We start from the raw sequence: 23,918 nt of genomic DNA, 5'->3' as shown, positions 1-23,918 counted from the left end.
ACTTTCAAAATTAACATGCATCAACTATAATTGAGTTTCTCTGATAATACTATTAAATGTTTGTATAGGAATAGGCTTATATTATTTAAATAATTTAAGATAAAGTATGTTGTCTTCTAGGGTAAAAGGGAAGATTCTGTAGCCTAAGAAGAAATACTGAAAGGCGATATTTTAATACCTATGGTTATAAAAGTAAAACAGGATTCTAGCAATTTAATAGCAATAGTCTAATAGATAAGATAGTAATGAAGTTTTGATAAATTATCCTATATTCCCTAGTGGAAAAATGTGATATTTGCTTTTCTGGACTTGGGCACGTATCAAGATATGCTTTACACAAGCACAAGTACAACAGACTGTGTGTGGCCCTCGATCATATAATACATTTTCACAAAGCTTGTGAGTCACGTTGGAAGCAGCCAAAATATAAATCGAGTTACTCTTTACTACTCTGCTAAAAAGTGATTTTTCTTTTCTTAAGTAGGTAGGGCTTGATAAAATGCTTTACACCATATCTGAATTAGGAAATTTGACTTTCCTGACTATATTAAACCAATTCAGACTGGTAGAACCCAGCTCAGCTTACTTCCAAGTACTATGCATTTAGGATGCTAGTACTTTCCCTACAGAAAATTTGACCTTAAAAAGCTTTGCTACAAGTAGCAACAAAGCTGTCCACAGCTTTTTAATAATGCATTACAAATAGCAATTCTAGTTCAAAGAACTCAACATCATAACTATGTGACTGTTGTTTATATTACCATTTACTGCATGAAATTTCTTAGACTAGAGGTTATATTAACACATTTATAATTCAAAAGAATACTTTAAAGTGGAAACTTTCAAGTATTTATTTTTACTAAAGTTTCAAAATATATTTGTATTTCTATTTTAAAGGTAAATTTAGATAAAATTCATTAAAAAGATAAAACAGGGACTTCCCTGGCAGTCCAGTGGTTAAGACTTCGCCTTCCAATACAGGGGGTGCAGGTTTGATCCCTGGTCAGGGAGCTAAGATCCCATATGCCTCGGCCATAAAACCAAAACAGAAGCAATACTGTAACAAATTCAATAAAGACTTTAAAAATGGTCCACATAAAAAAAAATATCTTTAAAAAAAAAAAGATAAAACAATAATAAAATTTGTTTCCGTCAATGTTTTTCAAAAAAACTATTAAGACATGTGTAAGGGCTCGGATTTACTGTCTATTTTTATATCTTGTCCTGTGTATAACCTTGAGCAAATTACATAGCCTTTCTTTGTCTCATTTGTGAAAATGGGGATAATAATAATCTGAGGTTTTCACAGTAATTAATGGCATACACTAAGTACCGTGTAAAGTCTTCTAAACATTAACTAGCTTTAGAGCACTAACAATAAAAAAGCTTGGTTCACTAACAAAAAGATAACTCACAATATGATGTACATATACATGTGAGAGACTGAATTCTTAGTGATTTTTTTTGTTGGAATTTTCAAAGTTCATGACATATATGGAAATTAAAGTATTCCATTTTTTAATATCTATTTCAAGTTGTAACACGAAGATCCAAAGAAAGCCACTGTGTTAAAGAAATTTATTCTATATCAGATGCACTGAATCTTTCAAAAACTCTGAAATTACACAATCCCATTTTCTTCTTTATTAAATTTCCTCTGTTGACATCAGCTAAATGGCACTCTTCCCTTTACCATGTTCAAACTGACAAGAATTTTAACCTGAGCCATTCCATTTTCATCTGTTACAGGTATTAGGGTTCTGAGTAAGACTTTGGTTTTGTTCTTTTTTCCTTAACTGTAATTGTCATGGATTTGTCTAAGGTTTCATGTGGAGAAAGGGTTACACTGTTATTTCAAAAACAAAAAGAAAGAAAACAGAAATAAAAAATAGTAGTCGGAAAACTACTGCTATCTATTATGATAATCTGTATATACTTACATTTCCTAAAAATAATCTAGTTAACACTAGAAAATAAGTTAATAGATTTTCTTTGGCTCAGGCTTACTGTCAGAAAACTTTCTTAAAAGCAGGTTATCCTCCTCAGATTAAAAAAAAAGCATAGGTCAGAAAATAAGCTACCTATAGTAGACAAAATATCTTTGCTATGGCTACTGAGAAATGATGACATCCATTTCTGACCTTAAAACAGTTTAGCAAAGCATTTCAAAGGGGAAACAGAAAAGAAATTCAGTTATCCTGAGTTAAGTCTTCACAGCATACCTCAATAAATTAAGAGTGACTAAAGAAGAACTTAATGAAAAAGAAATCAAAACAGATTTAAAAACTAAGTGGATCTCTAATTTTTTGCTAATGTATAATGTAAGAAAAATATAAGGCTACTTTACATTAGCATATTAGCCAAAGTTCAAAGACACCGTCATCAATAGGTACTAAAGCATAAAATTATACATCACATGATGATCAAACAGCTTTAATAGGAAAGTTTAAAAAAAAAAGATTTTAAAAAATGGTTTGCATTGGCCTAATTTTAAAGCATTCCTAAGGAATCTTCATCCTTATAATCCAGCAGATATCCATTCAGAAAATCTCAAAAATATTTTAATCTTAGTTTCCAGAGTTTGTGTCACTAAAATAACTAGTTTTTAAGTTGTGTGGTTTAAAAAATTCACATTTAAAACTAATGTTTAAAAATTTTAGCTAATATACTTAATTCTTCTTTAAAATATATTTTTAGTTTTAAAGAAAATTATCCCAAATTTTATTTTCCTTGTATACAACAAAAATAAATACCCTTTGGTTATTCACCATTTTGAGTTCTTATATACAACAAAAATACCCTTCAATTATTCACCTATTTAAATTGACAATGACTTTTATTTCAATAATTTTTCAAGTATCTAATTTAATTAGTTTCATAGTCAAAGTAATCCAATATCATCATTCAACTTTGTGATACAGCTACAAAGTTAACAGAATTTGATCACTACTTTACAATGTAATGTGTATTAAAAAACAGAGCATTCATTTTACTGTGAATGCTCTGTACTGAGGTTATATCAGTTAAGGAGGCAATTTCGATAGAAAAAAATAATCTTCCTAATGATTTCAGTAAAACATACCCTAGTATTCTGAAGCGTTGTAAATTCCCAGCTCAGATAAACCCATATTTAAATGTAAGAACAGGAAACCTTCCTTATTTGGGAATTCAGGATTCTTGATTTCTAATATTTCTTGCTTCCTGCTGGCTGCTCTATCCTCAATCACAAAGGCTGCCTACCGATAGCCCCTCCTAGAGAGAGAGAAGCAAGTGTTAAAGGTAAGTGCTTAAAGACTAAATCTCAGTACGTATGTTTTAGGTAGGTTTGTCTGTTCATGGGAATCTCTAGAACATTTATCTCTCTTACTAATAAATAGAGCACATTATATAAAACTGCAGTTCAAAATCAAATAAAGATGATTTAGGAATGCATACCATTAGAGGTTGCTGCTTATTTTAAAGCCATTCACTAGGACCTATCCTTTCTTCTTGATGGTCCCAAGATACCTAGTCTGCACCTCTAAAGAAGTGCTCACCTGTAGTCGGCCTACATGTACACTATCACATTTAACCAGTTCTTTCAAGACAGTCCTATCACATTTAACCAGTTCTTTCAAGACAGCTTTCAGGAATGCATCCCTACAGGGCAAACGGCTTTCAGTAATAAAATTAACAGCAAGAAAACTTTTTATCCAACTACTCAAAAGGAACTCTTTCATATTCTTAAAAATATATTACAACAGTTGGGTAGAATTACTTTTAACCTTTCTTTCCTTTTGACATTTAATAGTTAAGACTTTCGTTTTCTAGCATAAAAACAGAAAATCCCATAAACTATCTGTATAAATCACTTTACAAATTCTGACATTTAAAATTAGACTATACAGAAATACACATTAATTTACCCAACTGGTAAAAATAGAATATTAAATGAGAACCTATTACATATATGTTTTAGGTAATGAGCATTCGCAATATAAAAATATCCTTTGCTCTACCAAAGGTTTTACCAAAGGATTAATACAGAGTGAAAACAACTAGGAATTTGGAATAATTAATCACAAATTCAAGTTCTAGAGGAGTCAGAACTAGCAACCTCTCTAATCTACTTTAAGGATGAAGACAGACAGCTCTGAATCGCCTATCGCACAAGTTCTAATAATTAAATGAATTAATGGATTTGACAACGCTTTATAGATTATAAAGGTAAGGACTAACAGTAGTGCTCCACAGATATGCTTACATTATCATTCACAGAGAAGTACGTAACAGAGAGGTTTGGTTCAGTTCAGGAATAAAGAAAAAATTAACATCTTAGAAAAAACTGTTGGGCAAATCCAGGCAATAAAACTTTGCTGAATTATGTTACCAAACAATAATCTAATCACTAGAATGATGTATAAATGTCCACTCACTGCCTAAGGGAACACCTGTACATAAAACACATCAGTAGTCAAGACATAAGTCAACGAGTCACACTTGATTTTGGGCGTGTGCACGATTAATCCAAAACACACTCCTCACCTGTCTGCATTGAGCACTGCTGTCTGCCTTCTTCGAGAACCGTACACCACCACAGTAAGACTCTCTTCATTTCTAGTCTCATGAGAGAAAACATGCCTTTGCCAACTGTGCAATTTTGATTTCATTAACCTTACTTTCTCAAACTGAAGCTGTCAGCATTTGATATAAAATGGAGGACTGAGAGAAATAAGTTGAGGGAGGATAATTTGCTTATAGTAGGAAAGTTAATCACATTAAAAAAATTACTTAAAAAATAAGGGAAATATTTACATTACTTAAAAGAGAAAAGAATCCCAGGGAATATCAAAAACCTCCTAATCACATATACTGCATGTTCCTTTAAACAGAGTAAAAACTCTTAACCACTTCAAACATGAAATGTTTCCAAGTCCTCAAACTTTAACCCTTTTAAGGGTCAAAATTGTAACCACTTCTTGGCAACCTGCCAAATCATAAATCTTATTTTCTTAAGGTGTGTGTGTGTGTGTGTGTAGGTTACCCTATTGTCTATTGAGGATCATAATTATGATTGGCTGTCAATGCTATGGCCATGTGTCAAACTTCCCTAGCCTTCACCTTTCTAATTATCTACTTTAAAATGTGCAAACTCAGACAATCAAGATTAAACTTATATGTAAACTAAATGCCCTCAATATGTTTAGACTGTATTTTTGCTCACAGTACGGATAAAATATTAACTTTCTAAGTGGCTGATAAACTTTAGTGTATTGGTTCTATACATATTTCATCAAGTTAAAGGCCTTCTTTAGTTCCAGATTCTCAGTTATAATACTGATGCTTTAAATTAACAAGAACTTCAACTTTCCTAAGTGTCAATTACTGTGTCTTTGTTTAGACCAATATTTTATTTCTGCATCATCATTTTTATTTTATAAACCAACAGGCTTACCATTTGTGAGTTTCTTGAAACTAAACACAGAATGGACATGTTTAATTTCAATTTGTTCTAGTGTCCCTAATGGGAGGCAATTAGGCTATGGGCCATGAAGACCACCAGCTTCCATTATTCTGAATCTTTCTGCCCTAGGTAAGTAGATTCTGTGAAATATCTAGAGACTAAATTCAGTTACTTAATTAGTCCTTACATGGCTTTTGTTTTAAATAACCAAAGAACCAAAATTTTAGAACTTGAAGAGACTGAAACTGATTGTGACTCTGGATATAGATATTTTAAGAACATGAGAAATTTCAGGAATGTGTCCAAAATAAATATACTAGACTATTATTTACTTTAACTTTACTTGTTTCTTATGGAGAATTTCTTCAATGCCTAAAATATTAAGGTGAAAGTAAATAAATGAGTCCTTCTTCTTGGTTCTTGATACCTATTCTGAATCAAATTTTAATAAACCTTGAGAATAAATCTCAGATAGCTCAGCAGAATTTCTGAAAGACACATAAGACTAGGAAGGTGATCCTGAATACATTTTGTACTTTTTTCTTATTATGTAGATTTCCAACCACTGTAAATTTCACTTTTGATTTCTAACTCCCTGCTAAAAGTGAACATTAGTAAAATTTAAAACTATGGATCAATTTTTAAAAATTATTTTAATTTCAGGCTCTTGAAGTAATTAGAAACAAATTAAGAGTTCAGGATCGTTGCCTTGAATTTCAAATAAACATTAACATAGTAATTTAAATGAAAGAATATAAAAGAAAGCCTTAGCACAAGGCCCGGGCAGTTAGCAGAGTCTGAATACAGATGCTCATTCCTAATCCTGAAATCCAAAGTAAACTACATGCCTCTTTTTCAAAACAGAAGGAGGTTGAGGGAAATGAGAAGAGAGATCTTAATAACTAATGGCCATGAATAAAAACACCAGTGAATATGAAATCTGTTTCTATTTGTCAAAGCACTTATATACTTCAAAACATATCTAATTTTTATCATACCAATAAAAGATTCAAACTGAAAATTTAGTTCAAAGCCTAAGTGATTTTGTTAACCAGTAATCATTTATTATTTATACTGAACATTTTATTAGTAGATTGTGCTCTTGTTACTGCTCAACTTAATGGTTTATTTAACTGAGGTCTGCTATCCCCACTAGGGACAATGAAATAATTCAGAATATTCTGTTTATTCTCTGCTTTCAAGGTTAACTAGTTTTGTTTAAACAATACCTCAACTCCCCCACTGCCCATCACAATTTATGGTAGTACAGCCGATAAGTATTTTCTTTTAGAAGCAATTTCGCTTCAACAAAATGTTTATATCCAAAGGAGTAACACAAAAGAAGAAAAATATTACATGCAAGAAAAGTGTTGACTGCAATACTATGTATGTTATCAAGTATTTTTAACTTAAAAATATTAAACAATAGTTAAAAACATAGACAAGTTTAGCACTATCTAGTGGAGTTGAATATGTACATAGTCTACAATCACTTCTAGATACTTACCCTAGAGAAACCTGAACTTGTACACCATGATAAAGCTAATGGTTGTATCAAAGATGCATGTAGTGTAATGAAGGATGACGAATCAAGCCTATTTTACACATTCTAATCCTCAGAGAAAAACACATACTCAAATCATGGTTGTTGAACCTCCCAATTACATGGTCACTGAATGCAATCTCACAAAAAGCACTGAATTGAAGCCTTCTAGCCATCCAGTGATTCTCTATTGGAAGCAAAATCTCCTCTATTTTTAAGATATCTAATCACAAAGCAAACCACAGTGCACTAAATTCAACACAGATGAAATCATTAGTTGGGTGGCAGAGAAAAATACGCACTTATTTCATTAGTCAATGCTCCTGCAAACACACAGAGATTTACAATTATATTAAATAATTAAATTAAACTCAAAATATTTTTTCCCAGAATACATTTTCACCTATCCTTAGTCCCTTCTTGCCAAAAACCAGTTTAGACTTTATCTAATTAGAACTGTTTCCAAGTATACTATTATGAACTCAATTGGTGTAACAAATCTTTTTCTTCCTCCTCTCAGAACTTGGCCATAGAGTCAGTATACAGTTCTGTTCTCTTTTTCACACTATTAATGAAATATAAGTTAAGACATGGAACTTTGAAAACCCCAGTTATGTAATAGACAATTAATTCCAATGTGCATAAGGACAACAAAGAATTTGAATGCAGCTAATGTTAAAAACATTTTTAAGATTTATCTCCTTTACTAATTTTTACACACTGACAAATTACTAACTGAGAAAATATAGCATGATCAGTATGATAAATTTTTATCTCACAATTTCTAACAATGGGGCTTATAATGAATATTCAATATACAGTACCATGACCTACTTGGCCCAAACTGAATCAACATAATACATTAAAAGTCCCAAATTTTCCTGTTTCTTAATCATTAACTACCTATGAAGAACTTCAATAATATCTCTAACTTTGAAATTAGTTAAAAATAAATGAAACACAGGAACTAGAAAATGCAGTTGTAAATTTATTTCTGTCTCTTAAGCTATGAGACCTTGGCCAAGTTATAGAACACAAAATCCAAGTTTCCACATCTGTAAAATCGAAAAACACTGTTATATCTGTTCTGGTTATTCCACAGGCTGATATAAGGAAGAAATTTAATAATCTATGTAAAAATTCTCTGAAAAATATAAAACACAAAGCAGAGAGAAAGTGTTATTATTAGTAGTAAATAGATATAATCACAAGAGGGTCAAGTACACTGAAGATGAATTACTGCATTTTTACCAGAAAAAAGTACTTAATCCGTTATTCTCATGTTTTTTTTTTAACGGTATGCATTTAAAATTTTTTAATCATAAAAGAACAAAAAGCTGAATATAAAAAATTTAGAAGGGAATATACTAACAAAATTTGAGCAATACAGAGATGTTTGTCCTAAGTGGAGGAAAACACATTACTGTGAAATAATTTATGAAAGGCAGTATCAAGTCTTTAGACTAGGTGGAATGAAATCATGCTAGGGAACTAAAATACAATAACATTTAATACTTAGACTCACCTCTGCCCATTTAAGAATACAGGTCAAGCAGAAGACATGATTACAGCTTTCTGGAAATCCAATTTCCTTCTCTAACAGGCAACTGAGACATATTGGACATCTATCAGCTTCACTGTACAACAGACCAGTGGTAGCAGTATTATCTTTGTTTTCTTCACCTATAAAGTAAAGCAACGATACATGCTTTCAATTTTTCCAGACCAAATGACTTATGTTTGTGGTAGTACGATGGACTAGATACTCTAAAAGGCCCTCCTTCTACAAAGTAATTAGATCTTAGATACACTATAAGAAACAAACTCCTTGAGCACAATACCCCCAACATTTACTGATTTATAATTTAAGGGAGAAGCGAAAAGAATTTTTCATGAATTAATTTTAAAATAGATAATAATCACATAGTTCAAATATTTAAAAGTAAAAAAAGGTTATAGTGACAAATCTCCCAAGCAAATCTACTCCCACCTATCCAGTTCCACCCAATGCAACAAGTAACAACTGTTCTTTGTTTTGTGTTCTTCCAGAGACAAGACAGAATGCACAGACAAGCAAATCCTAATATATATTCTTTCAAACCTCCTTCTTCACACAAATGCTAGAACACTATACACAGCAGTCTGTGTTTTTTGTTGTTTCAACCTATGGATGGGACATTCACTTGTTTTCAACCTTGTGCTATTACAAACAATGCTGCAATGAAAAACTTTTCATTTCCCATTTTTAATAGTGTACCTACAGGATAAATTCTTAAAAATGGAATTGTTAGACCAACGTGTACATACATTTGTATTCTGAATAGATACTGCCAAATTATACCCCTTAGGGTTTGTACTAATTTAAACACCTACCAGCAATGTAACCAACACACAAGAAGTAAGCAGTGCTGGATCAAAAGTAAAAGAAACTCCAAGATTCAACATAAAACAACACAAAAATACAGAAATGGTCAGCTGAAATGTGACCAGTATATGCCAAGCAAATGGAAAACCTGGCATCGCCCTGGAAACACATGTCCATACTAGTGTTCAGATCTGGAGACTAACCCTTAGAACCAATCCAGGTAGGGAAACTGATCCTAGGAGATTCCAGTTTTAAGCCAAGACCCTCAAATGGGGCTAAAGTGGTCCCAGCATGGGTTCAGAAAAAAGCAAATACATACAAATCCTCTGAAGGAAAGCATCCCTAATTTAGGCCCTCAGGATTCCACAGATTAAATGGATCAAATATGAGCTCAAAATCAAACTTTACCAAACAGAAGAAAATATGTTGCCTTGAGTAAGAATCAGCAGAAACAAGAATGTGTTTAGATTTATTTTTATATTTATATTTATGTATTATATTTATTTATTATAAATTTATTTAGACGTCCACTGGCTTCAAATATCAGAACTTTCAAATACTACATAGAATAACTGAACAGCAGATTAGACCCACAAGAAAACAATATTTGTGAACTGGAAGAATTGAAGAAACTACCTAGACTGTAAGAGACAGACAAGGAGATATAAAAACAGAGGTTGGGAAATGAGGTCAGAACAAAGTCTAACATATTAACTGAAGTTCAGAAGAAGAGACTAAAGGGCAGGCAATAAATAGTTAAAGCAGTAATGGCTGGGAAATGATAAAACAAACAAACAAAAACATGATCCAACAGATAAAGGACACACAAGGTATACTAAACAGGAGTAATGAAAATAATCCATGTTTAGAAACAAAGTAGCAAAACTGTACAATATCAAAGATGAAAACAAGATCTTCAAAGCAAAAAGAGGGAAAAGACAGATCATCTACAAGGGAATGACAATTAGGTTGAAAAAACATTCCTTGACAGCTAGTAAGAAAACCAGAAAATAGCTAAATAATATCTTCAAAGTGCTAAGAGACAAAAAAAAAATTATCAATCCAGAATTGTATATCTTTCAATAGTCTTGAAGAGGATAAAATAAATACAAAAACTTAAGTTTACCACCAACAGACTTTCACTAAAGGAACTTGAGATTTTTTCAGGAAGAAGGGAATGGAGAAAAAACCAAGGACAGTAATAAAAACAAACAGGAAAATGTCATTCCTAAATCAGTAGGGAGCAAAACTTAAGAAGAAAAAGAAAAGAGCTCAATGAACTAAAAACTGACTGATCGAAAATAACACATGAGAAGAGGAAAAAAAAAGGTGTGCAATTCTTATTTAGACAGCTTATTTCAGAGTTTAAGAACAAAAATATGTAAATACAAAAAACTCCTTGTTAACAAACAGTTTGGAAACACTAACTTTTGCTTTCAACACAAGCTTTATAAAAATTAAGTTACCTTCCATATCTTCATAGTCCTGATCTCCCACATTTAGGGTATATAGAGTTTTCTTCTTCATTTCTCCTTGAAAAAGGGTTTCCTATAGGATGAATTATAATAGAAAATTTTTATGTTTGCCTTGTCCCAATAATATATATATTAAAAAAAAACCCCACACTTAAGAAATTATTTTACATATAAAAGAACACAATACAAACCAAGCCAGTAAATTTTTTGGATAATCCAGTACACTTTTATACTCCTTGCCACCAAGCACAGTCTTACTGAAAGGAGAAGCCTTATATAAGTATTAAGCAACAAAGACTAATGATAAATTTTTTGGTACAGACATAAATAAAATCGGAGCTTAGAGAAAAGAGATCCATTTGGACTGAAGTTTTCATTGAAGTTGATAGGTTATATATGTTAAGGAGCTTAACACATTTAAAGAGCAAAACAGTATGAAGGAATAAAAAGGCGTTTAGCTAGGCCAATCTGACAAATAAGAGTCAGTGGGTGTAACAACCGACACTACAGAAATACAAAGGATCATGAGAGATTACTACAAGCAACTATATGCCAATAAAATGGACAACCTGGAAGAAATGGACACATTCTTAGAAATGCACAACCTTCCGAGACTGAACCGGGAAGAAATAGAAAATATGAACAGACCAATCACAAGCACTGAAATTGAAACTGTGATTAAAAATCTTCCAACAAACAAAAGCCCAGGACCAGATGGCTTCACAGGTGAATTCTATCAAACATTTAGAGAAGAGCTAACACCTATCCTTCTCAAACTCTTCCAAAATATAGCAGAGGGAGGAACACTCCCAAACTCATTCTACAAGGCCACCATCACCCTGATACCAAAACCAGACAAAGATGTCACAAAAAAAAACTACAGGCCAATATCACTGATGAACATAGATGCAAAAATCCCCAACAAAATACTAGCAAACAGAATCCAACAATACATTAAAAGGATCATACACCATGATCAAGTGAGGTTTATCCCAGGAATGCAAGGATTCTTCAAGATACGCAAATCAATCAATGTGATACACCATATTAACAAATTGAAGGATAAAATCCATATGATCATCTCAATAGATGCAGAGAAAGCTTTCGAGAAAATTCAACACCCATTTATGATAAAAACTCTCCAGCAAGGAGGCATGGAAGGAACTACCTCAACATAATAAAGGCCATATACGACAAACCCACAGCCAACATCATCCTCAATGGTGAAAAACTGAAACCATTTCCACTAAGATCAGGAACAAGACAGGGTTGCCCACTCTCACCACTATTAATCAACATAGTTTTGGAAGTGTTAGCCACAGCAATCAAAGAAGAAAAAGAAATAAAAGGAATCCAAATCAGAAAAGAAGTAAAGCTGTCACTGTTTGCAGATGACATGATACTATACATAAAGAATCCTAAAGATGCTACCAGAAAACTACTAGAGCTAATAAATGAATTTGGTAAAGTAGCAGGATACAAAATTAATGCACAGAAATCTCTTGCATTCCTATACACTAATGATGAAAAATCTGAAAGTGAAATTAAGAAAACACTCTCATTTACCATTGCAACAAAAAGAGTAAAATACCTAGGAATAAATAAATCTGAAAGTGAAATTAAGAAAACACTCATTTACCATTGCAACAAAAAGAGTAAAATATCTAGGCATAAACCTACCTAAGGAGACAAAAGACCTGTATGCAGAAAACTATAAGAGACTGATAAAAGAAATTAAAGATGATACAAACAGATGGAGAGATATACCATGTTCTTGGATTGGAAGAATCAACATTGTGAAAATGACTATATTACCCAAAGCAATCTACAGATTCAATGCAATCCCTATCAAACTACCACTGGCATTTTTCACAGAACTAGAACAAAACATTTCACAATTTGTATGGAAACACAAAAGACCCCGAATAGCCAAAACAATCTTGAGAAAGAAAAATGGAGCTGGAGGTATCAGGCTCCCTGACTTCAGACTATACTACAAAGCTACAGTAATCAAGACAGTATGGTACTGGCAAAAAAACAGAAATATAGATCAATGGAATAGGATAGAAAGCCCAGAGATAAACCCACGCACATATGGTCACCTTATCTTTGATAAAGGAGGCAAGAATATACAGTGGAGAAAAAACAGCCACTTCAATAAGTGGTGCTGTGAAAACTGGACAGCTACATGAAAAAGAATGAAACTAGAACACTCCCTAACACCATACACAAAAATAAACTCAAAATGGATTAAAGACCTAAATGTAAAGTCAGACACTATCAAACTCTTAGAGGAAAACACAGGCAGAAAACTCTATGACACAAATCACAGCAAGATCCTTTTTGACCCACCTCCTAGAGAAATGGAAATAAAAACAAAAATAAACAAATGGGACCTAATGAAACGTAAAAGCTTTCGCACAGCAAAGGAAACCATAAACAAGACCAAAAGACAGCCCTCAGAATGGGAGAAGATATTTGCAAATGAAGCAACTGACAAAAGGATTAATCTCCAAAATTTACAAGCAGCTCAATATCAAAAAACAAACAACCTAATCCAAAAATGGGCAGAAGACCTAAATAGACATTTCTCCAAAGAAGATATACAGATTGCCAACAGACACATGAAAGAATGCTCAACATCATTAATCATTAGAGAAATGCAAATCAAAACCACAAGATATCATCTCACACTGGTCAGAATGGCCATCATCAAAAAATCTACAAACAATAAATGCTGGAGAGGGTGTGGAGAAAAGGGAACCCTCTTGCACTGTTGGTGGGAATGTAAATTGATGCAGCCACTATGGAGGACAGTATGGAGGTTCCTTAAAAAACTAAAAACAGAACTACCATACGACCCAGCAATCCCACTACTGGGCATATACCCTGAGAAAACCATAATTCAAAAAGAGTCATGTACCACAATGTTCATTGCAGCTATATTTACAATAGCCAGGACATGGAAGCAACCTAAATGTCCATCAACAGATGAATGGATAAAGAAGATGTAGCACATATATACAATGGAATATTACTCAGCCATAAAAAGAAACGAAATTGAGTTATTTGTAGTGAGGTGGATGGACCTATAGTCTGTCATACAGAGTGAAGTAAGTCAGAAAGAGAAAAACAAATACCGTATGCTAACACATACATATGGAATCTAAAAAACAAACAAAAAAAATGGTCATGAATAACCTAGGGGCAAGACAGGAATAAAGACGCAGACCTACTAGAGAATGGACTTGAGGATACGGGGAGGGGGAAGGGTAAGCTGGGACAAAGTGAGAGAGTGGCATGGACATATACACACTACCAAATGTAAAATAGATAGCTAGTGGGAAGCAGCCACATAGCACAGGGCACAGGGAGATCAGCTCGGTGCTTTGTGACCACCTAGAGGGGTGGGATAGGGAGGGTGGGAGGGAGGGAGACGCAAGAGGGAAGAGATATGGGGATATATGTATATGTATAACTGATTCACTTTGTTATAAAGCAGAAACTAACACACCACTGTAAAGCAATTATACTCCAATAAAAATGTTTAAAAAAAAAAAGTCAGTGGGTGAAAGAGCAACTATGTGTATATACTGAGAAGGAATGGGCATGTAAGCCAAGAAGTTCATCTGAAAGATTACAGTGAGGGTAACGAGAGTAATAAGCAGAGCAATATAAATCAAGTAGAGCTAGATTATAGACAGATCTCTAATGATTGACTGAGAGGTTTAGATTCAATCCTGTAGATTCTTCTGAGGAAGACTGACATGATATAAGCCATGTAAATGAATCTTTTAAAAGAATGATCTGCCTGCAAAACACAGAATGGATTATAGAGGGGAGAGATTGGAAGCAGAGATGTTTGCATAGCTAGAGTAATTGGCTATAAAGTGAATAAAAAAGAAAGAAATTTTAAAGAGCTGAAGAATTTCTGACATTTGGTGACTAAATAAATACAAAGGAAGGAGTAAAAGATCATTTTGGCCTAGGGGACTAGGAAAATGGTGATTACAAGACACAAAATGGAAACAGAGGAAAGGAAATTAATTTATTAGTCAAGGGGAACAAATTTATGAGGTAAAATTATTTTTTAAATCAACTCTCAGAATTCTTTCTTGAATTGATGCAAGACAAGCGATTGCAATGAAGTATTCAAATATATTTTGTAATATCTAGGCACAAGAAATCCCCAATTTCATCAGTTATGATTCTTCGATGTGTATATGAAGTAGTTTTTCTATTAGTCTGTTAAATAACGTACACGTGCGAGTTTCTACATTAAAGGTATGTACTGCCTAGGAAAATTCTGTATTAGATTAAATAAGGAGAAATGCAAAGGCCCATATTTTGATTCAAAACCCAAGCAGAAAATAAGGAACTAACACATACAAGAATAACTTAAAGGTTTTAGTAGGTTAAAAATTGGAAATTTGAGTCAGTATTAGAGTTACTTTTAAAAGGTTAATTCAATCACAGTCTACCTTAATAAAAGTAGAATGTCAAGAACAAAAAGAAAACTTCCCACTCAGCCTACATTAACATTTGTTTTAGTTCTGGTGCTATTCTTCAGGTATCAGGTAACAGTTTATAGGCTAAGGTAAACACATTGGCTTCTTTGAGTGTGATAAGCCAGTAAGGGGTTTAAGGCAGAGGAGGCAGCAAAGGGAAAAAACCAGAGGCCAGCAAACAGACTACTGCAATAATCTTAGAGGGGGAGATGACAGTGGCTTGTACTAAAGTAGTAGCAAGGTTGATGAAAAGTGCTCAGATTCCAGCAGTTTTCAAAATACAGCCTTCAGGATTTGCTGACAGACTAAATGCGGCATATGTGTTAGAGCAAGATTCCAGGATTATTCCACAGTATTTTGATTTGAGTAACTAGAATGATGTAATTGCTGAGATAGAAGAATACTTTTAAAAATATTCCGATAGTCACAGGTTACTATTCCACTTGATATTTACTCAGGACAGTATCACTATCTCTTGGGAACTTGCTACAAAGATACCTCAGGCACCACCCTAGACTAGTGAATAAGAATCTGTACTTTATCAAGATCTGTGCAAGATTCCTATGTACAGTAAAGCCAACTTCCAAACTTAGCTGATTTTAGAATATTATGCCCCTGTATGATCTATAATTGAGTGTAATTCTTCATTTGGGGAAATTCATACCATACCATCTTACCCCATTTTCCTAACTACCTGAGAATTTAAAAAAAAAAAAAAAACTGTAATTTTTGTCATAAGCAAACCTGTGCTTATGACACTGTCTAGCAATAAAAAGCATTCAAATGTTAACCATTACTATTAATGCACATCTTCCATCCTAATCCCAGTCTTAAAACAATTAAGTGCCTGCCAATTAACTACTCAAAAATTTGATACTCCAAGAATGTTATTTTTATTTTCCCTTGAAGAAACCATAAGCAAGGCTATTTGTTAAGAGATATCGGGTGGCGGTGGGGGTGGGGGGTGGAATTCGATCCATTATTATAGGCCAGCTGTCAAAAAGCTGGCTGTTTCTGTAAATAAAGTTTTGTTGAAGAACAGCCATGCTCATTCCTTTATATACTGCCTATGGTTGCTTTTGCACTACAATGGCAAAGCTGAATAATTACTACAGAAACCGTATACTTGGCAAAGCCTAAAATAATTACGATCTGGTCCTTTTCAGAAAACGTTTGCCAACCCTATTAAAGACTATAGAAGGCTGCCTAGTTTGGAGATGTGGCTCAGTCTTTCATTGCAGAGGGCCCCTCAAGCTTTCCTAAGTATAGGCATCTATTTACATTTGTATTCAACCTGTACTATGGCACAACAGCTTCTTATTACACATCCGAGTCAATGGTTCTGCAATGGCGTCCTTGAGTTTCTTTAAAAATTCCCTGAAGGCTATGTGACTTTGTTGATTTATCTACATTTATTTTATCAATCTAGCTTAAACTATCATGGATATCTGCCCTAGTGCTTTCAACTTGTTCGCTTCAGAGTAAGGTTAAGGCAATTAACTCCTTCAGCTTAACAGTTATTTCCTTTCCAGCTTCTTTGCTACATAATCAACTGCCTCCTGCTTCTAGTATGTCACTGTTAATTTTTAAATCCCTTGCAGAATGGTCCCTCTAATTTTTTTTCCTACCTGATTTCCACCATATAACACTCTTACCACACTTTGCAAGTAGACTTGTTTGCTTCAAGTGGGCTATTTTGACAAGTTTTTGTTTAGAATATCCTTCGCCTGCAAGTTTGGTGCTGGAGCTTTAATACCAGCACTCTTCAGTATAGATAGGAATGTCCCTTTAGCACTGGTTTTAGAAAAAAACTGCGTGGGTTCAAACATTAACTAGTCTGACACTTACTAGTAGTGTGACAACTTCTTTAAGCCTGTTTTCTCATCTATAAAATGGAGATAAAATAGTAACCATTTCAGTCATTATGAAAATCAAATTACATAATATCATAATCCATTTAAAGTGTTCAGACTAGCACAAACAAAGTACTCAACAACTAGCACACATGCACAAACACATGAATACCTCCCCACGACAAACGGATTCTATGTATATCGCAGGATTAAAACTGATAAATCTGTATGACTCTCAGATTTTCATTATTAACAAGTGAACAAATTTTAAAAACTCCTGTAACTCAAAGAATATCCACATATAGAAAGAATATGAGTAAAATGTTTACAAAATTTAAATTGTCAAGTAGTTCTTCAAACGGAACTTACACAAAGATAAATAAGTTCTTTATTCTACATTGATAGTATTTATCAAGATTCCTGTTTATCTGTAAATAAAAATGTTGAAGCAAGACATAAGATCTAGGACTCACAAAGTAAATAGCCCTAGGATTTTTGTATCCTATTTTCTACTTTATATAGATATAGGAAATAAAACACTATATGCCGTAACATATGGCAACTCCAGCAAAAAAGAAGAGATCATGTTTAAGTGAAGCTACAACCACGATTTCCTAGGTGGTACCTAAGAGTGTCATTTAGTTTTTAATAAGTATACAAATATTTACAAGGCTTCTTACCCTTAAGATTCTTCAGGTTGAGCAGTCAGGTAATCGGTTTTCCATCAAACTTTTCTGGAGAGGGAATTACGAAAATGAGTCCTATTTCATTTCATTTTCACCTAGCTGCTCCTTTATTTAACTTGGGTACAGAAGAAAGGAGACTAGGAAAGTATAAAGAAGTACTTATTACAGAGGGTCCCAGATGTGAGTATAATTTATCTAGAACATAAAACATTTCGACAGAGTGACTATATGCCTGCAGATATGAAGACACACATATGTACTGGAAGCAAACAATAATGAAAACATTTTGTTCAGGGAGGGATAAGCACAAGAAAACACATTTCAGCATATAGGAGAAAACCGACTGAAAACAGAGTAATGGAGAATTAGAAGAACATCTACCCCAACAAATACACTTAGGCTTATCACCTAAGAAAGCAAATTAGAAAAAGATATACAAAAAGATATTTAAAGAGCCCAGAAATTCAACTACTAGTATTTAAATTACTTCCCGAACTCCAGATTTTAGGTATCCTTAGCCAGTAATCACTTTTCTCTTTTTTTTCTCTTCTTTTTCAACCGGCTCCACACCGGACTCCCCACATTTCTACAGCCTGCCTCTTTACTTCTCTTTCTCTCGCTCTCTCCCTCCCTCCCTCCCTCTCTCCCTCTCTCTATTTATTAAATATTTAGTCAGTGCTCCATATTTTCTAGGTACCACTAGGCCTTAAGCACTGACACACCTGATAAAAACAAAAACAAAAATCAATAACAATAGAGTATAACATATAACAGATGCTGTAATGGTGGTAAGCACAGGATATTATAGAAGCACACAATGAGCACCGATGTATCCTTGCAACATATGCCTTTGTAAAAAAGGCTTCCCAATGAAGACCAAATGGATTTAAAATGTATTTTTCTACCCCCACCCAACTATTCTGTACCATTATAGCATTTCCATCTTTAAAGGACTCAAAAATGGAATTGTCAATTTAAACATGATAGTGAGGATTTTAATTTTTAAAACAAACGAAGGATATATGCAAACAGGTAAGGTGATTTTCTGACTATTTTACACTTCCTCTATGGGAGTGACCATTAGGCGAACATGAAACACACGCTGTACCTGATCCCACACAATAAAGTTTTATCCCCAGAAAAAGCTTTTCAGATTAATGTTTAGACATACAGGTAGAGAAAAGTATCTTTTCTCGTTCTTCAAATTTTATAACATAGTACATTTTCATACAATGATCTGAGTATGTTAATATCTAACTGAATGTAATGAATTAAAAAAAATAATTTACAGGTCTTTAATAAACAAAGTGTTTGCCCTTTAACACACCAATTTCTCTCTATTCATGATCACAAGTTACATATTTTTTCAACATCAGACTTTTTAGTTAAAAATAAAACTCTTAGGGTTTCCCTGGTGGTGCAGTGGTTGAGAATCTGCCTGCTAATGCAGGGGACACGGGTTCACGCCCTGGTCTGGGAAGACCCCACATGCCGCGGAGCAACTGGGCCCATGAGCCACAACTACTGAGCCTGCGCGTCTGGAGCCTGTGCTCCGCAACAAGAGAGGCCACGACAGTGAGAGGCCCGTGCACCACGATGAAGAGTGGTCCCCGCTTGCCGCAACTAGAGAAAGCCCTCACACAGAAACGAAGACCCAACATAGCAAGCAATCAACCAATCAATAAATCTTTAAAAAAAAAAAAACTCTTAATCAGAAAATAATTCAATGGAGAACCAACAAATTAGGATATCTATTTACAAAAACAGCAGCAAAATTTTCATTCCTGCCAATACTTTGTATTTCACCCCAACTTTATAAATACCAACCAACAGTAAAACTGAAATGGATATAAAACTCAATCAATTTTTGTTTTATTGGATTCATTTACACGCTGCTATGGTCTTAATGTTTATATCCTCCCAAAATTCATGGTGAAATCCTTATCCCTAAAGGTGATGGTATTATTAATAAGGGGGGCCTTTGGGATGTGCTTAAGTTAAGAGGGTGGAACCCTCATGAAAGGGATTAGTGCCTTATAAAAGAGGCTCCAAAAAGATCCCTAATCCCTTCCACCATGTGAGGATTCAAGGGAAAGTCTGAGACCTGGAAGAGGGCCCTCACCCAACCACGCTAGCACCCTGATCCTGAACTTTTAGCCTCTAGAAATAATTTCATTCTTTTTTTTTTAAATTTATTTATTTTTGGCTGTGTTGGGTCTTCGTTGCTGTGCACAGGCTTTCTCTAGTTGCAGTGAGCGGGGGCTACTCTTTGTTGCAGTGCACATGCTTCTCATTGTGGTGGCTTCTCTTGTTGTGGAGCATGGGCTCTAGGCACACGGGCTTCAGTAGTTGTGGCACGCGGGCTCAGTAGTTGTGGCTCGCAGGCTCTAGAGTGCAGGCTCAGTAGTTGTGGCACACAGGCTTAGTTGCTCCGTGGCATGTGGGATCTTCCCGGAACAGGGCTTGAACCCGTGTCCCCTGCATTGGCAGGTGGATTCTTAACCACTGCGCCACCAGGGAAGTCCCAATTTCGTTCTTTACAAGCCACGCAGTTTTGGTATTTTGTTATAGCAACCCAAACAGACTAAGACACATGTTCTGCTTTCAGTTACTATTGCATATCAGGCCCTGGAAATACTTTCTATCTAGTTCAGTTTTTGACAGGGTTATCAGTGATTTGGTTGCTTGTCAGCAGTTGATCAACAGTAGCAATTTTGAGGAATCTTTCCATATTCAACTCCTTCATTCTGGACCTATATCCAAAAAAAGGCTTGTTTTCTCAGCACCATTCACTGATGAACAGATAATCCTATGTCTTGTGGTTTACTAGGTAAACTGAAAATAAAGAACCTGAAGTCATCCATATTTATAGGTCTTATAATAAAACCAGCTTCATATATCGATCCAGGAAGTAAAGATATGCCTTCAGAATGTCTCTAACATTCTTACAGTGTCTGCAACAGGAAGTGAGTGCCAAAAGACTCCACTAATATGAAGGATGTCACCTCATACTATGCTCTATGATGACCAATAACCTAATTATTGAAACGAATCATTTTTAAAAGGTTAAAATGAATAAAAACTAAAACATTTCCAAAGTGAAAGGCAAGCCAGAAATCCTCAGGCAGAAAACATAGATTAAATTGAAAATAAGAAAACAGTTTTTCAAATGTAATATAATTTTGGTAAGAGTTCATGAAATTTATGCTATTACTCTAAAAGAAAAATTAATGTTCCCATTTCCTTCTACACTTAATGTAGCATCATCTCCTTGACAAAACTTGCACTGTTATACATGGCAAGATCACATATATGTTGAAAAAAATAAGATATAATTGACAAACCATATTTAACTACAAAATAAGGAGATTCAAATTGCCATGACATTCTAAAACAGATAATAAGTGAGACTGGGAAGTTTCCATTCTGTGTAAAATGGAATAAGCACATTCTACCTTGTTAATCTCACTGAATGAAACTATAAAACCTAGACAGAATAAATGGAGCAGCTAACTGAAAATTAAAAGGTAAGCAATAACAGGTAGATTGGGGAAGAGCCCAAAATCTGATATATTATCAAACTGGTAGTGCGTTTATAACTTCTTCCCCATCCAATTTTCCCTCCAGCCTAGGCTTCATGAAGCCTGAAACCTATAAAGTGACCACTAGTGAGAGAGAGAGTGAGAGAGAGAGTGAGAGAGAGAGCACGAGAGAGCGAGAGAGAGCGCGTGCGCGGGCTAGCACTCTAAGAAAAGGCCTCTAGCTCTGCCCAAGGAGTAGGAAAGGGGCCTCCCAATACTCAAGAGTGAAGGAAATCTTTTTTTTTCTTTCTGTTCTTCATTCCCCATGCCCCAGTTCCCAAGCAATTCTGTGGTGGCGATGGCTGCAACAGTGACAGCAGCAGGGTCAGCAGAAGCCTAAAAGTCCAAGGGAAAGGTACCATACTCTCTGACTGAAGAAACTCTGGGCTAATCTCATTGATTTTTCTCCTGTCTTCCTGTCATTTGGCTCCAGATGCAACTGTGGAAAGTATACACCACAGTGGAGTAAACAAAGACTGAGCTTTCTAGCCAGAAAACAGAAAAGTGTGTGTGGGGTGGGGGTGGGGGGGGATGTTCCAGGGATCTAGAAAATACCATGGATATAACAGACAGGAAAGAGCTTGAGACAGTAACCTGTAAGTTGTTCAAAATGTCCAAAATTACTTGGCATACAGAGAACCAGGAAAATCTCAAACACTCATGGGAAAAGACAACCCACAGAAACCAACACCACGAAGACACAGATATTACAGCATTGGGTGAACTGTCTGACAAAGATTTAAAGCAGGTAATAAAAATGTTCCAACAAGTAAAATCAAATACTCTTGAAACAAATGGAAAGCTAGAAAATCACAGCAAAGAAATAAAGTGCTGCCAAATGAAAATTTTAGAACTGAAAGATGCAATAACTGAAATAGAAAATACACTGCACAGACTCAATAGCAGAATGGAAAGTCAGTGAACTTGGAAGACAGAGCAACAGAAATTACCCAATCTAAACAACAGAGAGAAAAATATAGGGAAAAAAAAAATCATTAGTGCCTCAGGAAACTGTGGAACAATGCCAAAACCCTAACATTCTTGTCAAGAGCTCAAGAAGGGGAGGAAAATGACTGTGGTTGCGGGGCGGGGCTGGGGGGGGAGGAAAGGAGAGTAATAATAAGAAATAATAGCTGGAAACTCCCCAAATTTGTTGAAAGACATAAACCTCTACATGTGAGGAGCTCATAAACCTCACACAGGATAGTTCCAATGAAATTCATTCCTGGACACATCACAGACAAACTGCCGAAAATTACAAAGGAAAAAAATCTTACAAGTAGATTGAAATAACAATACATTACTTATGTGGGGAAGATAGGTTAATGATTTGAATAACTACTGATTTCTCATCAGAAACGACACAGGCCAGAAGGAAGTGAAACAACATTCTTAGTTTAAAATGGAAAATAACTTTAAAAACCTAAAATCTTCAAGCTAGTGAAATTATCCTTAAAGAACAAATGTGAAATCAATGAAACTGAAAACAGAAAAACAGAAAAAAAAAATCAATAAAACCAAAAGCTCATTCTTTGAAAAGATCAATAAAACTGAAACCTCTAGCAAGACTAATTAAATAGAATAGCACTGAATAGCCTCGGTACTATTTAAAGAAACTGAATTTGTAGTTAAAAGTCTTACAAAAAAGAAACCTCCGGCCCCAGACAATTTCCCTGGTGAATTTTACTAAACATTTCAGTAACACAATCTCTTCCAGAGTTTGGAAGATAAATACTTCCCACTTCATTTTATGAATCCAGCATTACCCTGATACCAAAACCAGACAAAAACAGTACAAGAAAAGAACAAATTGATATACTAGATTTCATCAAAATAAACAATCTATGATACATTCATCCATACAGTGGACTACTACTCAGCCACGAAAAGAAATGAAATGGTGTTTCACTCAACAACTTACATGAATCTTAAAGGCAATATACTGAGTGAAAGAAGCCAGTCTCAAAAGATTACCTACTACTGATTCATAATTGCATTTATAGTACATTCTCAAAAAGTCAAAACTGTAGTAATGAAGAACCATTATCAGTGGCTGCCTGGGTCAGGGGAAGGTTAGACTACAAAGATAGCACAAGGGAGTTTTCTGGGGGTGATGGAACCATTCTGAATCCTGACTCTGGTGGTAGTAATAAAAATCTATACATGTATTAAAGTTCACAGAACTACATACCCCAAAAAGGTCAATTTTATTATATGTTAATAAATGTTAAAATGTTTTTAAAAGTAAAGACTAACATGAGAGAGCAATCATTGGCTAGAATATAAATCAACTTTTTCAACAAAAGTACTTTTTCACTGACGACTGCACTCATACTCTCAGTCTTTATCACCAACACAGAGACCACCCAAATTACATCACCACATTTGAGCTTGAGAGGAGGTATCTGAGGGTTCCTGTATTTCTGTAGCACTGAAAGGTCTCACAGACAACACATACCTATTG

At 34.4% G+C, this 23,918-nt stretch overlaps 1 protein-coding gene across 4 annotated transcripts in view; it reads right to left on the bottom strand.

Moving 5' to 3' along the window:
- The window catches only part of SCAF11 (SR-related CTD associated factor 11), a 79,312-nt gene that overhangs the window by 38,640 nt on the left and 16,754 nt on the right, over window positions 1-23,918 (bottom strand). For 3 of the 4 annotated variants that reach the window (XM_061204821.1, XM_061204823.1, XM_061204824.1), the window contains exons 2-4: window positions 17,868-17,921; window positions 10,818-10,899; window positions 8,512-8,669 (exon numbers count right to left, since the gene is read on the bottom strand). In XM_061204821.1, coding sequence (XP_061060804.1) covers window positions 8,512-8,669; window positions 10,818-10,878 — 219 coding nt within the window. In that variant the 5' untranslated portion in view covers window positions 10,879-10,899; window positions 17,868-17,921. The remainder of the gene's footprint in view (window positions 1-8,511; window positions 8,670-10,817; window positions 10,900-17,867; window positions 17,922-23,918) is intronic. The other variant, XM_061204822.1, reaches the window with a different exon arrangement.

The sequence above is a fragment of the Eubalaena glacialis genome, chromosome 11, assembly GCF_028564815.1.
Source record: "Eubalaena glacialis isolate mEubGla1 chromosome 11, mEubGla1.1.hap2.+ XY, whole genome shotgun sequence".
In the NCBI taxonomy this organism is placed as follows: Eukaryota; Metazoa; Chordata; class Mammalia; order Artiodactyla; family Balaenidae; genus Eubalaena; species Eubalaena glacialis.
Note: the sequence above shows the minus strand (reverse complement) of the source record. Positions and strands in the feature narration are given on the sequence as shown.